This window comes from Anabrus simplex, chromosome X, assembly GCF_040414725.1.
Source record: "Anabrus simplex isolate iqAnaSimp1 chromosome X, ASM4041472v1, whole genome shotgun sequence".
NCBI classification, from domain to species: domain Eukaryota; kingdom Metazoa; phylum Arthropoda; class Insecta; order Orthoptera; family Tettigoniidae; genus Anabrus; species Anabrus simplex.
The window spans coordinates 164403519-164422840 of NC_090279.1; the positions used below are offsets into that span (position 1 = coordinate 164403519).

At 40.3% G+C, this 19322-nt stretch overlaps 1 protein-coding gene across 1 annotated transcript in view; it reads left to right on the plus strand.

Moving 5' to 3' along the window:
• The window catches only part of IntS2 (integrator complex subunit 2), a 109554-nt gene that overhangs the window by 35133 nt on the left and 55099 nt on the right, over positions 1–19322 (plus strand). Inside the window, exons 5-8 of the mRNA XM_068230522.1 lie at positions 3844–4017; positions 5683–5852; positions 6735–6932; positions 10165–10348. Of these exons, the coding sequence (XP_068086623.1) occupies positions 3844–4017; positions 5683–5852; positions 6735–6932; positions 10165–10348 (726 nt within the window). The remainder of the gene's footprint in view (positions 1–3843; positions 4018–5682; positions 5853–6734; positions 6933–10164; positions 10349–19322) is intronic.

Sequence of the window (19322 nt, forward strand, 5' to 3'; positions counted from 1 at the left end):
TGATGATGCTCTTCTAGTAGACCCACCTGAGGAAATGCATGGGATTTCTTCATGCACTTGCCATCCTTTCTGCTGCAAAGCATTAGCGATCTTAGACCTCGCCATGTAATGACGTGAATTACATAGTAATGTTCCTCTAAAACAGAATCCTAAGACATGTCCAAGTGATTAGTTCTTGGTGCAGTGTCTGCATCGGGTACCGTCAAAGGATCTGCCTGGAATGGTCCGGACAGCCACCATGTTTGTGTTCATTTTAAGGCAGGCTGATCCATTCTGGTGTGGATACACCAGCTGAGCACAAATTAATGGTGCATGTCAAAGAAATAACCACATATTCCTCTGTATTCTTCATGAATCAGTAAATGTTGTCTGAATGATTTTTCCACGCAGTAAAGATTTTCATACATACACCATGAAACCTGGTCGCCTCTGACCGAAAATAGTATGATCTTGTAGTGGGGCAAGTGTGCTAAAAAAGGTATTGAAAAGCATGTTGTAATGCTATGGTTAAGAGATATTTTTAAAAACTAGTAAGGTGTAAACAGAGAAACACACGTTAAAAAACTGGGCGAGTTGGCCGTGCGGTTAGGAGCGCGCATCCGGGAGATAGTGGGTTCGAACCCCCCTGTCAGCATCCCTGAAGATGGTTTTCCGTGGTTTCCCTTTTTCACACCAGGCAAATGCTGGGGCTGTACCTTAATTAAGGCCACGGCCGCTTCCCTTCCATTCCTAGGCCTTTCCTGTCCCATCGTCGCCATAAGACCTATCTGTTGGTGTGGCGTAAAGAAAATAGAAAAAAAATGTTTAAAAATGGCAAACATTGTAAATTATATTCATCATCATCCCTTCACGTTTCAGAACTAGTGGCCTGTTACGATCCTACAAAGCATTCTCTCACTAATATTTCATTGGATGACCGATGAATCTTGTTCTTTTAGGGTAGTACTTGAGATTTTTTCTGGGAAATCTTTGTGTAGCGTACCCATTCTTTGAAGATGATTTTTCCAACTTTCTTGATGGCATGTATATATTGTACGGCTGATTCGATTTTGCCCGCCCCGCATTCTAGGGGTTGGGTACCTGCCTCTTACCCGGAGACTCTGGTTTGATTCACTGCTAGTTCAGGAATTTTTTACTTCGATTGGAGAGTTGGTTTGACGTCCACTCAGTCTAAATGAGAACAGCTGAGGAGCTATCTGAGGATGAGGTAGTGGTCCCCGTCTACTAAGCCAAGAATGACGACCGATAGGATTCGGCTTGCTGACTACATGTCACCCTGTAATCTGCGACATGCCGTCGCATTGAACGTCGAATGCGCTTGATGCGTGTACCAGTGCTAAAAAGGGGTATTTCAAACATTTCCTGTAAGAAAGTGTTTCATGTGGTACGTTGGTACTTTCTATTCCCCTGTGTTTCCCATGATTAATGTACTGTGTATAGTTGTAGAAAATGAGTTCTGACATGGAAATGAAGTATTTCCAGACCAATGTCCGTATAGCATATTTTCTTCTTCTATGTGTGAAGATTGTGTCCTGCCGCGTGATCGTACTAAGCAGTAATAGCGAAAATTTGTGTTGCTATAAATGAGGTACTTTTGGCCTGCTCTACTGTTATGCCCTGTAAACCATATTACTCGCTTCTTAGACCCCCTTTTTTTTTCCATTTACCGCAAATAAGTACTGCTGTACACTATTTCCAATTTTTTTAAGTTATGGTAAGTCATATACCATTTGTCTCATTTTTCAAGTACAAATTCTTCCTCACATAAAAGGGGCTCCCTTCATTTTTGTTATAAAAATTCGAAAAGAAAAGTGCGTTTATTTTTATCGACTGAGATTCAATAATTTTGCCAATTCCTATGATCTTTGTTGAGTCAGATCATACTCGTTAGCTGAATGGTCAGCGTACTGGCCTTCGGTTCAGAGGGTCCCGGGTTCGATTCCCGGCCGGGTCGGGGATTTTAACCTTAATTGGTTAATTCCAATGGCACAGGGGCTGGGTGTATGTGCTGTCTTCATCATCATTTCATCCTCATCACGACGCGCAAGTCGCCACGGGCGTCAAATAGAAAGACCTGCACCTGGCGAGCCGAACCCGTCCTGGGATATCCCAGCACTAAAAGCCATACGACATTTCATTTCAGTCAGATAATGAGTTACAGCAAAACCGCCATTTCTCATCATATTCTCGCACTTCGGTAGCCTGTTGATCTTCCATATTTACCATTTTGGTACTACGAAAGAACTGCACACTTTTATTTGTCTTTTTGGTTGCATCAATATTTGATCATGTTAGGTTGAATATGAAATTCTTTGGCTCCTGGCTTCAACAATTTTGTTTTGTTTTTTGTGGCGTTGAGAAAACCACAAATCGACTTGTGTACCTTGTGTACCTTAATGAACAGACTTCAACTCCCGAATCAAGAATTTTATGGATCCACCAATATTGATTATTTTTAATGAAGAACTAACAGTCGTAATCTATAATCTTCATCTCCATATTGACGAACTACACAATTAGAAATAGGAAAGGATTTCCACCTATCAATACTTATTTATTGCACTTATTATGCTACAGTACCGGTTTCGACCCCCTACATAGGATCTTCAGCTGAACAATACATTCACATCTATATCATGGAGCTATGATTAAGATTACATTGTCTAGGGAATGCCATATGATAACAAACATTTGGTCACATCCGAATGGGACATGTCGAAATGGGAACTGGCATGTATGTCACTATGTGCGACAATGCAATTGTATGTCTTTAATTATATGCTTTAGGTCTTAAAATTAGTTTATAAAACACAGCTCTACTTAAAACTAACATATATATAAAAGATAAATACAGTATATGTAGGAACACTTCATGCACATGAACGTTCATGTCTTGTGCGTGTTGTTCAGCTCATTGGTTGACTTCTGTGTTCAAGTCTTATTTACATAGTTGTACACTTGGTTGCTGTTTCTGGAGTTTAAGTGATATGATTTGCTTGTAAAATTGTCACGTTGTATGTATAAAAGATTTTGTCTTCATGCATATACATAGAATAAAAGAGCTGAATATTACAATGAAGCAAATTGAAAATAGAGAAGAAAAAAGGATTCTCAAGAACAAACAAATAAGATTGTCATTAAAAACTGTACAACACAAACAATATGTCATATCTGATGAAGAAAGGTCAGCCAGAATGAAGAGGTTTTGGGAAAGGAAGAAGATGATGCAAGCTAAGTCTTCAGTTAATTCTTTGTTAACATAAATGTATTTGGGTTTGATTTAAGTGCTCCAATGTGGGCGTAAACTATGTAAATAAATAAAAACACTTTCCAATTTTAAAAAAGGGTGCCAGACGTATGGATAGAATTAGGCTAAAATATGTATGTTCAGCTCTGCTGTGTGTTGAATCTTGTAGCTTTGTTAAAATCAGATCATGTTGTCTTATGACGTCCGTAAAATTTTTGAGTGGCATTGGGTTCAAAGTAGTGGCTCCTTTCCCATTTGTAGCTGTGCAGTGATGTTATATTTTTGTTATTGGTGTGGCTGAGTTGTGTTTGATATGAAAGCTTGTTGTGGTCTAATACGCAAGTAAATGCCTTTTTTGTTTTTGTTTTTTTTGCTTCCATACTTACGTTATCACTCAATCTTTTGTGTGGTTTTGTGATCCATCTTTGTTTTCTCTATCTTTTCATGGATTATGATCTTTTTATCTTTCTGCTCTGTTTCTGTTTGGGCTATGTTATTCTCCTTTCCTCTATTACAATTTAAATTAGTACATTTTTCCTTTTACATTTCTTTCTTGTGTTCCTAGTGGAAAATACATTTTGAACCTCTCTTTATAGGTAGAACTGTGTCGAATGCCAGCTCTAGCAATCATACTGAGCCTGGAACACTCAGGCCGATCCATGGGCACCGATGCCGGAGGAGATATGGTTGCATTTGTTTCCGGCTTACTCTTGGGTAATGACCAGCAAGTCCGCAACTGGTTTGCTCTCTTCGTCCGCAATGGCCAGAAGGTGAGATTACATTCCTGTAAAGTATCTACTCTATTATGAAGTGTTGTACTTTTATTTTTTTTACAAATTGCTGTACATTTCACCGACACAGATAGGTCTTATGGTGGCGATGAGACAGGAAAGGGCTAGGAGTGGGGTGGAAGAGACCATGGCCTGAACTAAGGTACACCCTGCTGTGAAAATGGGAAACCACGGAAAACCGTCTTCAGGGCTGCTGACAGCTGGGTTCGAATCGCTGTCTCCCAAATGCAAGCTCACAGCTGCCTGCCCATAATCACATGACCAACTTTCTCAGTTGTCGTACATTTTTGGGCCTGATTAGTTTTTTGGACTGCTAGAGTGGAAGTAATATTTTAGTCATGAGCAATTGATTTTTCATTCAATATTAGATAATGAATTAATATCTTTGATGAAATGAAATGGCGTATGGCTTTTAGTGCCAGGAGTGTCCGAAGACATGTTCAGCTCGCCAGGTGCAGGTCTTTTGATTTGACAACAATAGGCGACCTGCACATCGCGATGAGGATGAAATGATGATGAAGACGACACATACACCCAGCTCCCGTGCCAGTGAAATTAACCGACGACTTAAAATTCCCGACCCTGCCGGGAATTGAACCCGGGGCCCCTGTGACCAAAGGCCAGCACGCTAACCATTTAGCCACGGAGCCGGATATATCTTTGATAAATAGACCATATAACCATAAGTCTCCGAACGCCCCCACTGAATGCGTCTGAGGGTATATAACTGCAGCACAACGCGTCAACATCAGATATACGTTTTCTGTTAGTATAAGTCAATATAGAGGAATTGAGTGAGCTTGGATGGGATATGATCGTAGGGGCCCCCAAGTTTAGGTATTTCGCCGGAGTTACATGTACCCAGGTCCATTGTTAGTGATGTTATTTTGAAATGGAAACATCCGAGAAGTACTAAATCCTATTATCACTCTGGTAGGCCTAAGAAATTAACTGATAGTGATAGCCGAACTGTAAAGCGTACTGTACGAACCAGTCATTGGACATCCTTGTTGGTTATCGCAGAACACTTCCGTTATAAGTCGGTGACAGATCGATCCGATGAGAGGCGACAGGACTCAGGTGAACAAATTTACGATAGCACTTAGAGTGGTGCAGACAACACCATCATTGGTGTGTGGAGCAGTGGAAAAAGGATTTATGGAGTGATGAGTCACAGTACATATGCTGTGGCGCTCAGAGGGTTGTGTGTCTGTGGACCGGCAGATGCCTGGTGGAACAGTATTTACCCAAGTGTGTTATGGCAACAGTGAAATTTGGTGGGGGTGGTGTGATGGTCTGGAGCTTGTTTTCCTAGTTTGGCCTCAGATCATTAATTTTAGTTGATGGCACCAATGAATGCAGGTGTTTATGAAAACATTTTAGACAACAGCATGCTTCGCACAGTTTAGAATCAGACCTTTTCTGTATCGGCATGATAATGCTCCTGTCTACGAAGCGAGGACCATTACATCATGGTTTGAAGAAAATCGGGTAGATATGCTGGACTGGCCTGCTCAAAGCCCTGATCTTAACCCCATAGAAATGTATTAAGTGAGATGTAAAACAAATTATTATTATTACGTGGTTGCTGAGACCATATTATTATTATTATTATTATTATTATTATTATTATTACTGTTACAGAGAAAAGGTGAATCTCATGCTGCACTTCAGCTCCTGCGAGACGAACTGCTACGAAGGTTGCAGACCGTGGTGTTGTTTTCGATGGACCAGCAGTTACCAGATTCATGTGTAGTACAAGCATCCGCTCTGTTACGTCTCTATTGTGCTCTCCGAGGTATTGCTGGCATTAAGTAAGTTTTGGTATATCACACTATTGTGTCAGAAAGCCTTTATTGTAAGGATCTATCCCTGTTCTAAGGGTGTATGGCTATCAATGTTTAGAAAATGAACATTTTTTTGATGGCTTTCATTAGCCATCTTATAAAGAAATTTATATACAGTAGAACCCCTATTTAATGTTTATACAGGGACCTGATTTTTTAAACCTTAAAATGAGGGTTTACCTTAAATCGAGGTTTCAGTAGGAAGCACACCTTTTCCAGAAATCTTTGCCTATATTAACATAAATTGTACCATCATGTATTATTTACACAGTGACAGCAATAAACCAAGGAAATATCTACCCTACACACTGTACTGTAGTTACGGTTTGTGCTTCACTTTGACAAATGGTGCAGAGTATGATTGTAAATACGTTAATTCATGTTCTCGTCTCTCTATAATTGGATTGATGTGTCTCTTGTTTGTTCCACTCTGTTGCTTGCAATGACATATCAGTTTGGATCGTACCGGGCAAGTTGGCCGTGCGGTTAGGGGCACACAGCTGTGAGCTTGCATCCGAGAGATAGTGGGTTCGAGCCCCATTGTTGGCAGCCCTGAAAATGGTTTTCCCGTTGTTTTCCATTTTCACACCAGGCAAATGCTGGGGATGTACCTTAATTAAGGCCACGGCTGCTTCCTTCCCACTCCTAGACCTTTTCCTATCCCATTGTCGCCATAAGATCTATCTGTGTCGGTGCGATGTAAAGCAAGTACCAAAAAAAAAATGTTTGGATCAGAGGAACACTGTTTAGTAATTCTATTATGTTCGTGCTATCCTACTTCCTAGTGTTTTAACTTTGATGCATGTAGTCTGAGGGTATCATGAAGTAATTTTATTGTTTTGCTCTTAGATTCCAGGAAGAAGAGGTGTCTCTGATAGTCCAGCTGCTTACATCACACCCTCCACCATCTCCAGCTGGGGTGCGTTTTGTCTCTCTTGGCCTGTGTATGCTCATAGCCTGTCCATCCCTCATCGGTCAACAAGAACATGAGAAGCGCAGCATTGAGTGGGTGCAGTGGCTTGTGCGTGAGGAAGCCTACTTTGAGAGGTTTGTCTAATTCTCTTTTGTTTATTGAAATTTAAGCAAGAAAGAATGAACCTTGATCGAAACAGAATAATTTAAAGTTATGACTTACTGAGTAAATTTACTTGTATACAATGACGTTTTTAAACATTTTTAAAATTTCATATGTAGCTTTAATCCCTCAAGCGTGACATTGTTAAACTCCAGGCTGCACCCACACCATGCTTTATTTCTAGCGTACTCCCAATGGTGAGTGCGGTATCATAATGAATTTTGCTATAGTTTCCAAATGGGCAGGCAAAAAATATCAAAAATGCACAATAACATATTACATAAATTATTATAAACACAAGCTCACTTGATTTTCCATGGACAGCTGCACATCAGTAATGTGACTTTGTGTAGTAGTCATCCCATGCGTTTGCTTTTCTTGGCGTATTATCATTAATTATGTTATCAGCGTTACTATCTTCACTGGCATTATAGCAAACTCATCCTCTGTATTACTCTCACACTCTGAATTACTTTCCCCACAATTACTAATGAGTGAATGAGCTATTTCTGCATCACCAACAACTCTGCCAGGACCTGCCATGTTTACAAACAATCTTGAAACATCTGTGCAGAATTTTAAAAAAATAAACGACTGTGAATATATGCGGCATCTCTTGGCAATAATGGATAACTCGGAGTATATCTGAAAGTTGCCTCTTCCTGCCATTTTACAATAAAGCAAATAACTATTATGAAATACACATAGCGGGTGTTTCAAATGTCACAGCGCACCCTTGCGCCATACATGCTGTGACTGTAGCAGACCAGTGGGGGGCGCATGCTAGGGAGGTTAATAAATGTGGTACCTAAGAAGTATGATAGGAAAGACAGAGAAAGGCAGATTGAGAAATAAAGGTGTGAGAAGGAAGGTCGGAATGAAAAACCTAAATGAGAGAATTTATAGGAGTAAACTAAGATCGTTTGGACGTGTAAAGAGAATGGAGGAGAAAAAGAATACCAAAACAGATGATGGAGACGAAGTTTGAGGGAAAGAGAGCGAGAGAGAGACCAAGAACAAGGTGGATCAATTTGATGAAGAGGAGTGTAAGAAGAAGAAACCTGGACTGGGACGAAAGGCTGGAATGGGGATGGTCCAAGGAGAGAGGAAGGTGGAGAAGTGCCATAAATGCCCTGATGTGGCAGGAGAAGAATAAGGGGAAAGCAGGGTTATGATGACGATGATTACAATTATGAACCACACAGATAAACTTGATAGTTGTGTTGAATACGTTATGGTACAAGCCGAAGAGAAATTAGGTACAGAACAACAATGACATAATGGACACTGGTGGGAATCAAACCCACAATTTTCAGATTTCGTAGCCAACAGAATAGGCATGACCAGGCCACTCTAGCTCAGTGATAGAGCATCAGGCAAAATCCAAAAGTTGTGGGTTGATCATTTCATAAGTCCTAAACAGAACCAGATTCATTGTAGGAAGAACGTACAAAAATTGTCAAGATTTGGAAATAACAAGAGAAGATAATACAGGACAGAGTTTTCTGATCCTTTGAGCTGGTGTAATACCATCTGATATGACAATTTCCAATTCTCTAGCCATTTTGTATAGTGATCAGTAAAGTTCAGCGGCAGACACTGCAAAGTGTAGGTCTCTAGACAGGGTGTGTTCCCAAATGTGTGGGGAGTAATTGGGAGTTGGGTGGGTATGGATAGCACACCCCAAAACAGCACAAAAGATGCCTATGAACATATGCTCTATGGTCGATTTTTTTAAAGTTATAGATTTTCTAACATGGTATGGGACCTGGCATATTCCTTGCGAGTACCTGTCATCACAGCAGGTATACCGCATTGTAATACAAGAAATCCTAAAAATGGCCACCATGTGCCTGAATGCGTGCCTGAACACGCCACCTCATTCCCAAGCGGAACTTGAAATATTTGTCCTGAATGAGTAAATTCAAATATTTCAAGTTCTCTATGGGAATAGAGATCTATATCATCTGATGGCCTAGAAGGCATCATATTTTGTAAAGGAGACTAAGTCTCTCATAGTGCACTGGCACTGCCTGTGGCTCCAAGTAGTGTGTGGAGTGGCCTCCACTACATACACTAGCTGTGCTTCTTCGTAGGTGTGCTAGTTACCAAGTGATAAGCCCAAATTGGGACACTGGGACTGAATGCTGGCAACAGGAATGAGTTAACTGGAAAATTTATAATGTCCAATAACAAACCATATATTACCTTATTGATTGTTGGACACGTTAGAACACTCCAGGCATTGCACTTATTCATTGGCAACCTTATTCCACACACTGGCAAAGTACTATAATGTCCGTAATGCAGCCTGACTCCAAACTTAATACTAAATACAGACTATCCCCGCCATCCAGCAACAGCTAAAACAGACGTAGCTCATTGACGTGTCAAGAGTGCAAACTTTTAAAGCCATTGGAGTTGCAATAATGGCAAAAAGAAGTATCATGTAAAGGAAATCCGTTACTAAATATTTACTCCACTGAATATCATGTTTTGATGGGTTTAGCTTAGTAACAATTTCGATGTCTGTTATATATTATGTAGTGGTGATAACAGTTAAAATTAATTATTTAATGTCATTATTTTAATGGTAAAGGAATTTCCCCTTTCGAGGATTTTCTACAGCTTTGTGAACTTCATTTTATTTTTCTACAGAAAACAATTAATTCTCAGCAAATGAGTAATTTTGTATTATGAATTTTTTCACTTATTCAGAACAGCTAAACTTTGTAAGCATCTTAAAAACTGGAAACACAAATTGTGAAGTGTGTTTGGCATACTAGCTAGCCCGACAGTCTAGGGGTAGCAAGCCTGTTTCTTACTTCGAGATTTCGGATTCATTCCCAGCCAGGCCAGGAATTTATACCTGGATATGAAGGTTGGTTTGAGGTCCACTCAGCCTGCGTTTTTAACAGCTGAGGAGTTGTCTGATGGTGAGGTAGTTCTAGAAAACCAAGAATATTGGCCAAGAGGATTTGTTGCATTGACCATGGATCATCTTGTAATCTGCAGGCCATCAGACTGGGCAGCTGGTTGGGTGAGGCCCATGAGGTGGGTTATGGTATGGGATTTTTGTTTTAAGGCATATTTATTATATGACAGATGATAAGTACCACAAACTCTACTTATCACGAAGATATAGCTTGCTTTTAAACTAATCAGCAACAAAGTATTATAGCACAGATTTCTCTTCCATTTCAGTGCGAGTGGTGTGACTGCGTCATTCGGCGAAATGCTGCTCCTTATGGCTATCCACTTCCACAGCCAACAGCTAAGTGCTATTTGCGAACTGGTGTGCTCCACACTGGGCATGAAGGTGCCCATACGACCCAACAACATGACCCGCATGAAGCAGATCTTCACCCAGGAGATCTTCACTGAACAAGTAGCTAACTTTATACTTATTACAGGGAGAGGTCTTAAATAGATGGATCTACCCATCTTTGTAAATAATAATAATAATAATAATAATAATACAGGGAGAGGTAGCGAAAATTTACCAGCTCTTTAGCTGGTGCTGCCCTGGAGCTAGACTAGGGAAGTGCTTGCTTTGTTTCCGAGTGACGGGGATGGAGTCCACAGTCTGGCAGCGCAGTGAGCATGGTTAGCGGTAAGCGTGTGGAATGAGTGTTTAGTTGACAAGTGGAGTTCCTGTTGATTGCATGTTATGGTGACATATGGTATTGGACAACAGATAACAATCCATCTGCACTTAGAGCCCTAGAGAATGAAATCAGTGACTCTTCTCCCTTGCATTTACCCCTCGTAACTGCAGGGTGCGCATTGCTTTCCATCACTTCCGATCTTTTGTGTCAACTGGACCAATGCTCACCAAGCGCACATCCTCCCATAGTGGGTAAAGCCATCTCTTCCTCGGTCGTCCCCATGGTTGTCAGTTCCTCAGAGTTCAAATCTAGGGCCATCTTCACAAGTGGTGTTCATCATCAGGCAAGCAGGCATTAACAATCATTGACTGATCTTCAGTCTTGATTTGGGAAGTGTGAGTTAAGTAGAATATTTCCATCTCTCCATATGTGAGTGGATTTGTAATTTGTTTGTTCCTTTCTACTACTTATATTGACAAAAGATTCATTGAAGTACAGGGAGTATAATTTAAGACTTCATGGCAGAGTACCGAGGCATAGGAGCGCAGAGAAGTGGTTACAGGGAGCGTAATACCTGCAATGGCGAGTGGGCGTAATTGTCTAATAGAAGCGCAGTGTTCTCCCCAGAAATTTTCGTCGGCCGAATGGCAGGAATGAGTAGTTGGGCAGGGAGTACAACGTCAAAAATGAATATGATAACATTTCAATTTATTCCCCTCAGGGCATTAACAATAATAAGACAGGTAGATATTAACTGCAAAATTGAACTATTTAGTGTTATCACGAAGAAGACATAACAGACTACAGTGAAACCTCGATTCTCCGTTTTCCGAGGGACCATGAAAATAAAACGTACAATACGGGAAAACGGAAAATCCGGGAATGAATGAAAACCATCATACAATTTGGCTAAACATCACAAAAATGAAATATGTATAATTACAATCTTACAAAAACTCCTAAACCAAACCAAACTACAGCCCCAGTGGGACTTTCTGCCAAGCGACCGCTGCTCAGCCCGAAGGCCTGCAGATTACGAGGTGCGCATGGTCAGTGCGACGAATCCTCTCGGCCGATATTCCTGCCTTTGTAGATCGGGGTCGCCATCTCACCATTAGATAGCTCCACAATTAAAGGTAATCACATAGGCTGAGTGGACCTGGAACCAGACTTACATCCAGGTAAAATTGCCTGACCTGATCGCAATCGAACCCGGGCCCTCTGGATGAGAAGCGGGCATGTTAGGCCGCGAAAGTGCATTAATTACCGGTACGCGAGTTCAAAATCTCGATACTTTATATTCAATTTTACAGGAGAATCTTCGTCATTTTCCCATGAAAACGTCTTTCAGTTCAGCAACTTTGATTACGCTAGCAAACTCTTCGATAAATCTAACAACGCCAAGCCAAACGACAATCGACCAAAAGTAGTTTTTAATTCTCTCATCTAATAAAATAAAGCACATTAGATACAAAAGCACCCAAAATGATGGCGAAATCCGTTCATTTCTTAATCTTTCATTGTAATTTGGTCTCCGGTATACTGTTCGTAGTCAGTTTCTGGAAATCTCGTACCGCGCAAATTAGGCCTACATCGACTTTTAAAGGTTATGTTGAACTCGAAAACATGGTTTCGAATGTATGTATCGATTCTTAAAAGTTCTCGAATGCATTAAATTCAATTATGCGCGTCACAAATCCAATCAAATTGGAAAGATAAAAGAAATATCAAAACTTCAGAAATTACGGTTATTCGTGACCTTGAGGTCATCTGGAAAGCGCGCTCACTGCTCATGTCAGTACGAGTTTGAAATGATACCAACCATTTAAAATGTAACGTGCGCAAATAAAACAACTGCGGGTTTTGGTATTTTAACACGAAAACGTAAAATTCCCAGTCTTACATTAGAACCTAAACAGTAATAGGCAATCCCAAGACCTTCCATGGCTTTCTTTTTTTTAAATGTAAGGTGCAACGTCCGTTTTGGTCTCGCTAACATAATTATGTACGATAATATCAAAAATACTGAATTTGTGTTAAGAAGGAGCAGTTTCGATTCCTGCCTGAAAGCCCAGTTACTCTGCAGTGCCCTGAGAAGTGCCGAAAACCCCTTCGGCAGTACGATCGAAAAAATGTCAAAATATAAACACCTAACCCTGGACATAATATGGACGTTTTATAAGTGCGAACATTTGACGAAACTCGTTCTGTCTTCAAGCAGAGCTGTCGAAATGCGCCGTGTCTCCTTGCAATTGTTGTGGCCACTCTCTGCTTTATAATTTTCCAAGATTCTCTAAACAATACCACCCGAATGCGATGCTAAGATGGTCCCTTATGCAAGTTCACCGCCGACTGCTTTTCCAGTACCGGTACAGTAGGCCCTACTTGCTTTAATTATCGCAGTGATCCATAAATATTCCATAGCTGTCCTTTCGTGAGATACAGTTTATTAAAAAACGATTGATAGAGGATTTAGCATTGATGGGACTGGAATTTCTGGACGGTTGATCCGGGAAATCGTTTCTTCGAGGAACGGATAATGCGGGACTTTTACAACGTGATTTAATTACGATGCTCGCGGGACCGCGTAATTTGAACGCATATTCCGGGAAAACGTATTTTCCGGGAACGGATAATCGAGGTTCCACTGTATTTTGAACTTCTAGTGTTCTACTGCTGGTTCATAATGACTCAATTGCTGTGGAGTGCCAAACGTGTTTGTTACATCCCACGGAATCGAGTACTCGCATGCGATTCCACGCTAATTCAGACACTGCTCGCGCACGACACTACGTGATAAGCTAAACATTTCAATTCTGATGTAACTCGTGCAGTTATGCTGATAATAATGAAGATTTTTTCCTTTAAATAATTTACAGTATTTACATTTTAATTTGGAACACTGAATCACTCAAATATATATTCATATTACGTACACCGAGCGAGTTGGCTGTGCGGTTAGTAGCGCGCAGCTGTGAGTTTTCATTCGGGAGGTAGCGGGTTCGAACCCCACTGTCGGCAGCCGTGGTTTTCCGTGGTTTCCTGTTTTCACACCAGGTAAATGCTGGGGCTGCACCTTAATTAAGGCCTTGGCTGCTTCCTTCCCACTCCTAGCCCTTTCCTATCCCATCATCACCATAAGACCTATATGCGGGGGGTAGCTAGGGAGGGGTTACTGCGGGTTAGGACCCTTCCTCCATGGAATTTTTACCAAACGAAAACAAACAGGAACTGACAGTAAACAATAAATGAAGTAAACATTTAAAGACATTGTAGAACCAACAGATCTGTAATTGCCGGGCTGAGCGGCTCAGACGGTTAAGGCGCTGGCCTTCTGACCCCAACTTGGCAGGTTCGATCCTGGCTCAGTCCGGTGGTATTTGAAGGTGCTCAAATACGACAGCCTCGTGTCAGTAGATTTACTGGCACGTAAAAGAACTCCTGCGGGACTAAATTCCAGCACCTCGGCGTCTCCGAAGACTGTAAAAGAAGTTGGTGGGACGTAAAGCAAATAACATTATTATTATTATTATTATTATTATTATTATTATTATTATTATTATTATTATTATTATTATTAAAAGTCCAATAAATAGCGAACTGCTGTGTCATCTGTCAAGATTTCTTATCACGCCAAGCTTGACACAAACCATATGGCGCTCATTCGGGGATTCCCACAGCCTGTGAGGAGAAGCGCAAAGTCTTAAATTATACTCCCTGTATATAAGGGGCAGTCAAAGGGAAAACAAATCTTTGGCCAAAAAGTATAGTAGAACATTTGTTACCTAAAAAGTAATCACCAGCTGTTAAGACATTTATCCCACTGGGTGATGACAGTGAATCCCATTCTTGAAACAGCTGATGGGCTGTGGACTGAATCACATTTGTACTCAGTCACACACATCATCCAATGTCAATCGATATCTTCAGCTTGAGCATGGGGCCACAATTAATGCAAAGGGCTATGAAGATTCATTGCAGAAACTGAGGTGCATCACAAGATCAAAATGCCTGGGCATGCTATTGAATGGCGATATTCTGTATGTCATTGCTTATTTCCACACGGCCAAATTTATGAGGAGTGTGCTTCAGAGACTTGGGTGGAAAAGTCTTCAGCAACCTCTCCACAGCCCAGACCTCTCCCCATGCGATGCTCTCATGTTTGGGGAGCTGATGAAAGACATTCATGGACGTCGGTTTGCATCAGATGATGACATACACTATGTGATCAAAAGTATCTGGACACCCCCCAAAACGAACGTTTTGTCGTCTTAGCTGCATTGTGCTGCCACCTACTGCCATGTACTCCATAGCAGCGACCTCAGTAGTCATTAGACATCGTGAGAGAACAGAATGGGGCGCACTGTGGAACTCACAGACTTTTGATAACTGCGGCTGTTGAAAACCAGACCCTTATTTTTAAGTATATTTCATGCTTGTTCTCTACATTTATTACACCAGTATTTACCTGAACAGCTGTAAATGAGAAAAGAGAGACCGCATTGTTTATGTTAGGTATGCTATCGCCCGGATAGTGCCAAAAGTTCCACGACGGAAAAAATAAAAATAAATAACAGGAAAGTATGCCGCATTTATTGATATCTACAGGTGTGGCAGTAATGTGTTTTATCATCATCATGTTTAATTTTGTACGTTCGTTGTCTCCATTTTTTATTAACTCATACCCTGGTATTGTTAAAAGTAAGTGGAAACATAACATTATCATTATTTATTTATTTATTTATTTATTTATTTATTTATTTATTTATTTATTTATTTATTTATTTATTTATTTATTTATTTATTTATTTATTATTCGCGCTATCGGCCAACTAGGGACCACGATTAGTTTCATTATACATTCTGGCGTTTACTCAGTTTTCAATAGATCCAGTAGGTTTTCATTAGCTCGCTGTGTTGAGCACGGCGTTCATCCGACCACTTTGTCCCAGTTGTCTCCTTCATATCCCGGAAAGTCCCGAAAGTCAGAAGTCTTTTTCTGAAAAATCTTGTTTGTGCACGTCATTATTATTATTATTATTATTATTATTATTATTATTATTATTATTATTATTATTATGTTGGTAAGTAAAACAATCGTTATGATTGGATAGTTTTTATCACATTATAAACCTACTTCTCTCCAAAAATTACCTATATTACCTTGAGTTACGAGATATTAAACAATCACTTTGTTATTGATCTTGCCTGCTATATTAATAGCAACAACCGTGAATATTTCTCAACCAAAGTAAACTCGTTTTCTCATCCCGAGGTGGTGCACCTCTTTTTAGACTGGCCTCCAGTGGAGGGGAGTTACATGTACCATTTTTACAGCGTATCAACCTTTCTGCCGTTAGTAAATCTCTGGCAGTACGATACCAGGAATTGAACTCAGACTCCCGAGACCGGCAGCTAATTGTGCTAACGATTATGCTGGCAGACATTCTTAAATACAAAACACAGGCGTATAGCATGTCTGATGTGTGCCTAAAATGCGCGGGTCGGACACGAAACTATTCACCTATTTGTGCGACATCATCAGAGCTGCAGTAGGCCTACGCTACTGAGGCGGACATTTCTTAACTATGAAACACAGATATACCGCATGACTTCGATGCGTGTTTTCATTGCATGGGTCATATGGATGAAACTATTCACAAATTTGTGCGATGTCATCAGAGCTGCAATAAGACTTGTACCCGCTTCGAAGCGGAATCGTTGATCTTCTCTGACGAATTACGTTGTATCTTGTATGCAAGATTTATTTTTTCATTTTCTTCGTCTTGAAAAACCAGGGGGTCTGATACACGAGTAAATACAGTAGTTGTCTTGATTTTATGTATTTCTTCTAATCCTACACTTATCCGACATAATGGCTGAAGATCTGTCAAGATGGTCCCTCAATGAGTGTTGATGCCCATCCTCTTGATGAAGCTGGGAAGCAGAAATGAGCTCATCAGGGGCTGAGGAGAGATGGATGTAGAAGAACTGGGATTGATGAGGAGCCTATCTATTGGTAGACAACAGTGTATGAAGATGTGGAGATGTCCCTGTCCTTTTGTGTTCTATTTTTATCCATGTCTCCTCTTTCTGTAGCTTCCTTTTCTCATTCCAATCTCTCTATATATGACTTGATGTCATCTTGTTAATTCCTTTCCACTTATATTACCGTATTTACGTGAATAATACCAGCACCCTAACTTTAGGAAGGCTGATTTTGAAAAAAATGCCAACATTGACTCAAATAAAACCCGCACCCCAATTTTGTGTTTCAATTTTTTTTTTTTTAATATGTGGGTATTATTCGTGTAAATACGATATTATCTTAAGTTTTATTTATTGAATATCCTAATAGTTTGAACCTTTTACAGTATAAAAGAATTGAGGCTGCTCATACAGCATTCGGACGGTTAATGCACCGAGTCTTCATAAATAACGATCTAAAACTGCATACCAAACTCATGGTGTACAAAGCTGTTGTCATTTCCATGCTGCTGTATGGCTGTGAAACTCGGACACTCGTATCGCCGCGATATCAAAAAACTTGAGCACTTCCACCAACAGAAAATGAGATTCATCTTGAATATTAAGTGGGAGGACTATGTGACCAACACGGCTGTTCTCGACAAAGCGCAGCTAAATAGCATTGAGGCAACAATCGTCGCTCATCAACTGAGATGGCTAGGCCATGTTCACCGCATGGGTAATACCAGGCTTCCCTGCCAAATTCTTTATGGTGAACTTTGCTCCGGCAATAGACCTCGTGCAGCCCCTCTTAAGCGTTTTAAGGACCAGCTGAAACACATCATGAAGATAACTGGTATAGATATACAGACATGGGAAGAATATGCTGTGAACTGCTCACTGTGGCGGAACACTACATCCACCGCTGTCAACTTGTTTGAAAGAGAACGCCGCAGACATCAAGAGGCCAAGCGACAAGCAAGAAAACTCTGTCAATTACAACCCCGCCCTCCTCCATCCATTCAGTGTGATTTGTGTGGGTGTATGTTTTATGGCAGGTTTGGTCTGTTTAGTCATCGTAAACACATCCATAAACCGAGTTGAACTGGTTAGTGCATGCAGGAAGAAGTTGGATCGACTTACAGCCAACGACGATTACAGTATACATTATTAGGGTTATAGTTTTGATCAGTTAGTTAATTATTGGTCCTTGACACAAAATTAGGAAACAAAATTATTGAAGATGCGGTGGATGAACTTAAAGAGCTGTTTGTAGCTGCAGGATTTCCTAAGCGGTTGGTATAATGGCTTTGAGAGTTCCACATTATAATTGTTTAAGTGACACTGTAGATTGAATCTTGTCCTATCACACATAGCCCAGTCGAACAGTAAATGGTCCACTGTTTGAAAAGATCTACAAAAGTACAGATAATTGCCTGCATTGCTCATTTTAAAGCTTTCAAAGTTGCACTTAAATGTTCAATGGCCGGAGAGAAAATGAGTGAGAATGAATTCAGGCACTAATGTTTCGCAATGGAGTCGGCAATATATGCCGGGAAAATATTTATCTTGTGATGGACCCTTTTATATTTGATGTCCAGAGGTTTTATTAGATATGTTTAGATTTGGGCTTTTGCATAACTTGGGGGTGTTTTGTTGTAGGTAATTTCTATGTTGGATGAGGAGACTTCTTTTGTGAGGATGTCTGCCTTTTCATTTCCAAGAGAACCGGTATGTCCTTGGATCCAGAAAAGATGGACGTGGTGGCACTGATGTCCTGTGGGTCTTATAGTAGCAGCTATTGGGTTGATATTGTGCTTGTCTTTGGTTGTGTTCAATGCAGCCTGCGAGTCAATTAGTATCCGAGCACTGCTGTTCTTGTGTTCACACCTCACCACACCACAGCAGACTTGATGGCTCCATAGCTCGGTTTGAAATACTGAGCAGCTGGATGACAATTTATATTGAGCTGAAAATACTTCGCTGTTGTTCTCGTAGATAACGGACATGCATCCCACTTTGTCTGATTCAGCGCTATTAAGTATGTGAGGACCGTCTGTATAAATGTAGTAGTCATGGTGGAGTGAGCAGCTATTGCAAACGTAAGTCTTGAAGATACTAAGGTGACTGGATTCCAGGAATTGACAGTTCTTCTCCACTGTGGTTTCAAGAATTGGTGCAGGAGATGTTATGTTTTTCTTCATTAACGTGAGTTTAACCGTTCTGATGGCAGATAAGAACAGTTGCTCTATTTCAGCGATGATATATGATTGGTACCATATATTTACTTACTGCTTATTTGAGAGAGGTACAAAATCTTGAACACCAGCCATCTGTTTCATAATGAACAGTAGTAATGACTTGTGTATGAAGTGGACAGATATGGAACCGCTCAGAGTACACTCTTAGTAGTGTTTTGTTATCCTAGAATGCATCAGAATGTGCAGGTGTAGACTGGTGGTTTGGAAATTCAATGGCTGCTTGTTAACATCTATATCTCAAAATACTTCCAGAGTCCACAATAAATGTATTCTATCTTATGAATACAAACATAATATTGTTAACATTGTAATTAGATCGTCTCAAAATTACGACTGGGTTTTTTTCCAGATGAACGAAGTCTTTTGGGACAAGTAGTGTGAGAACATAGTAAAACGGAAAAGGAAATAACTTTTTTTTTTATTGGGGTGTGTAACATACTTGAAACTGGAAATTAACAAAGGATGATACTCTTCATTGTAGCCTAGACTTATTGGAGATCTTTTGACTATGAATATATAATTTTTC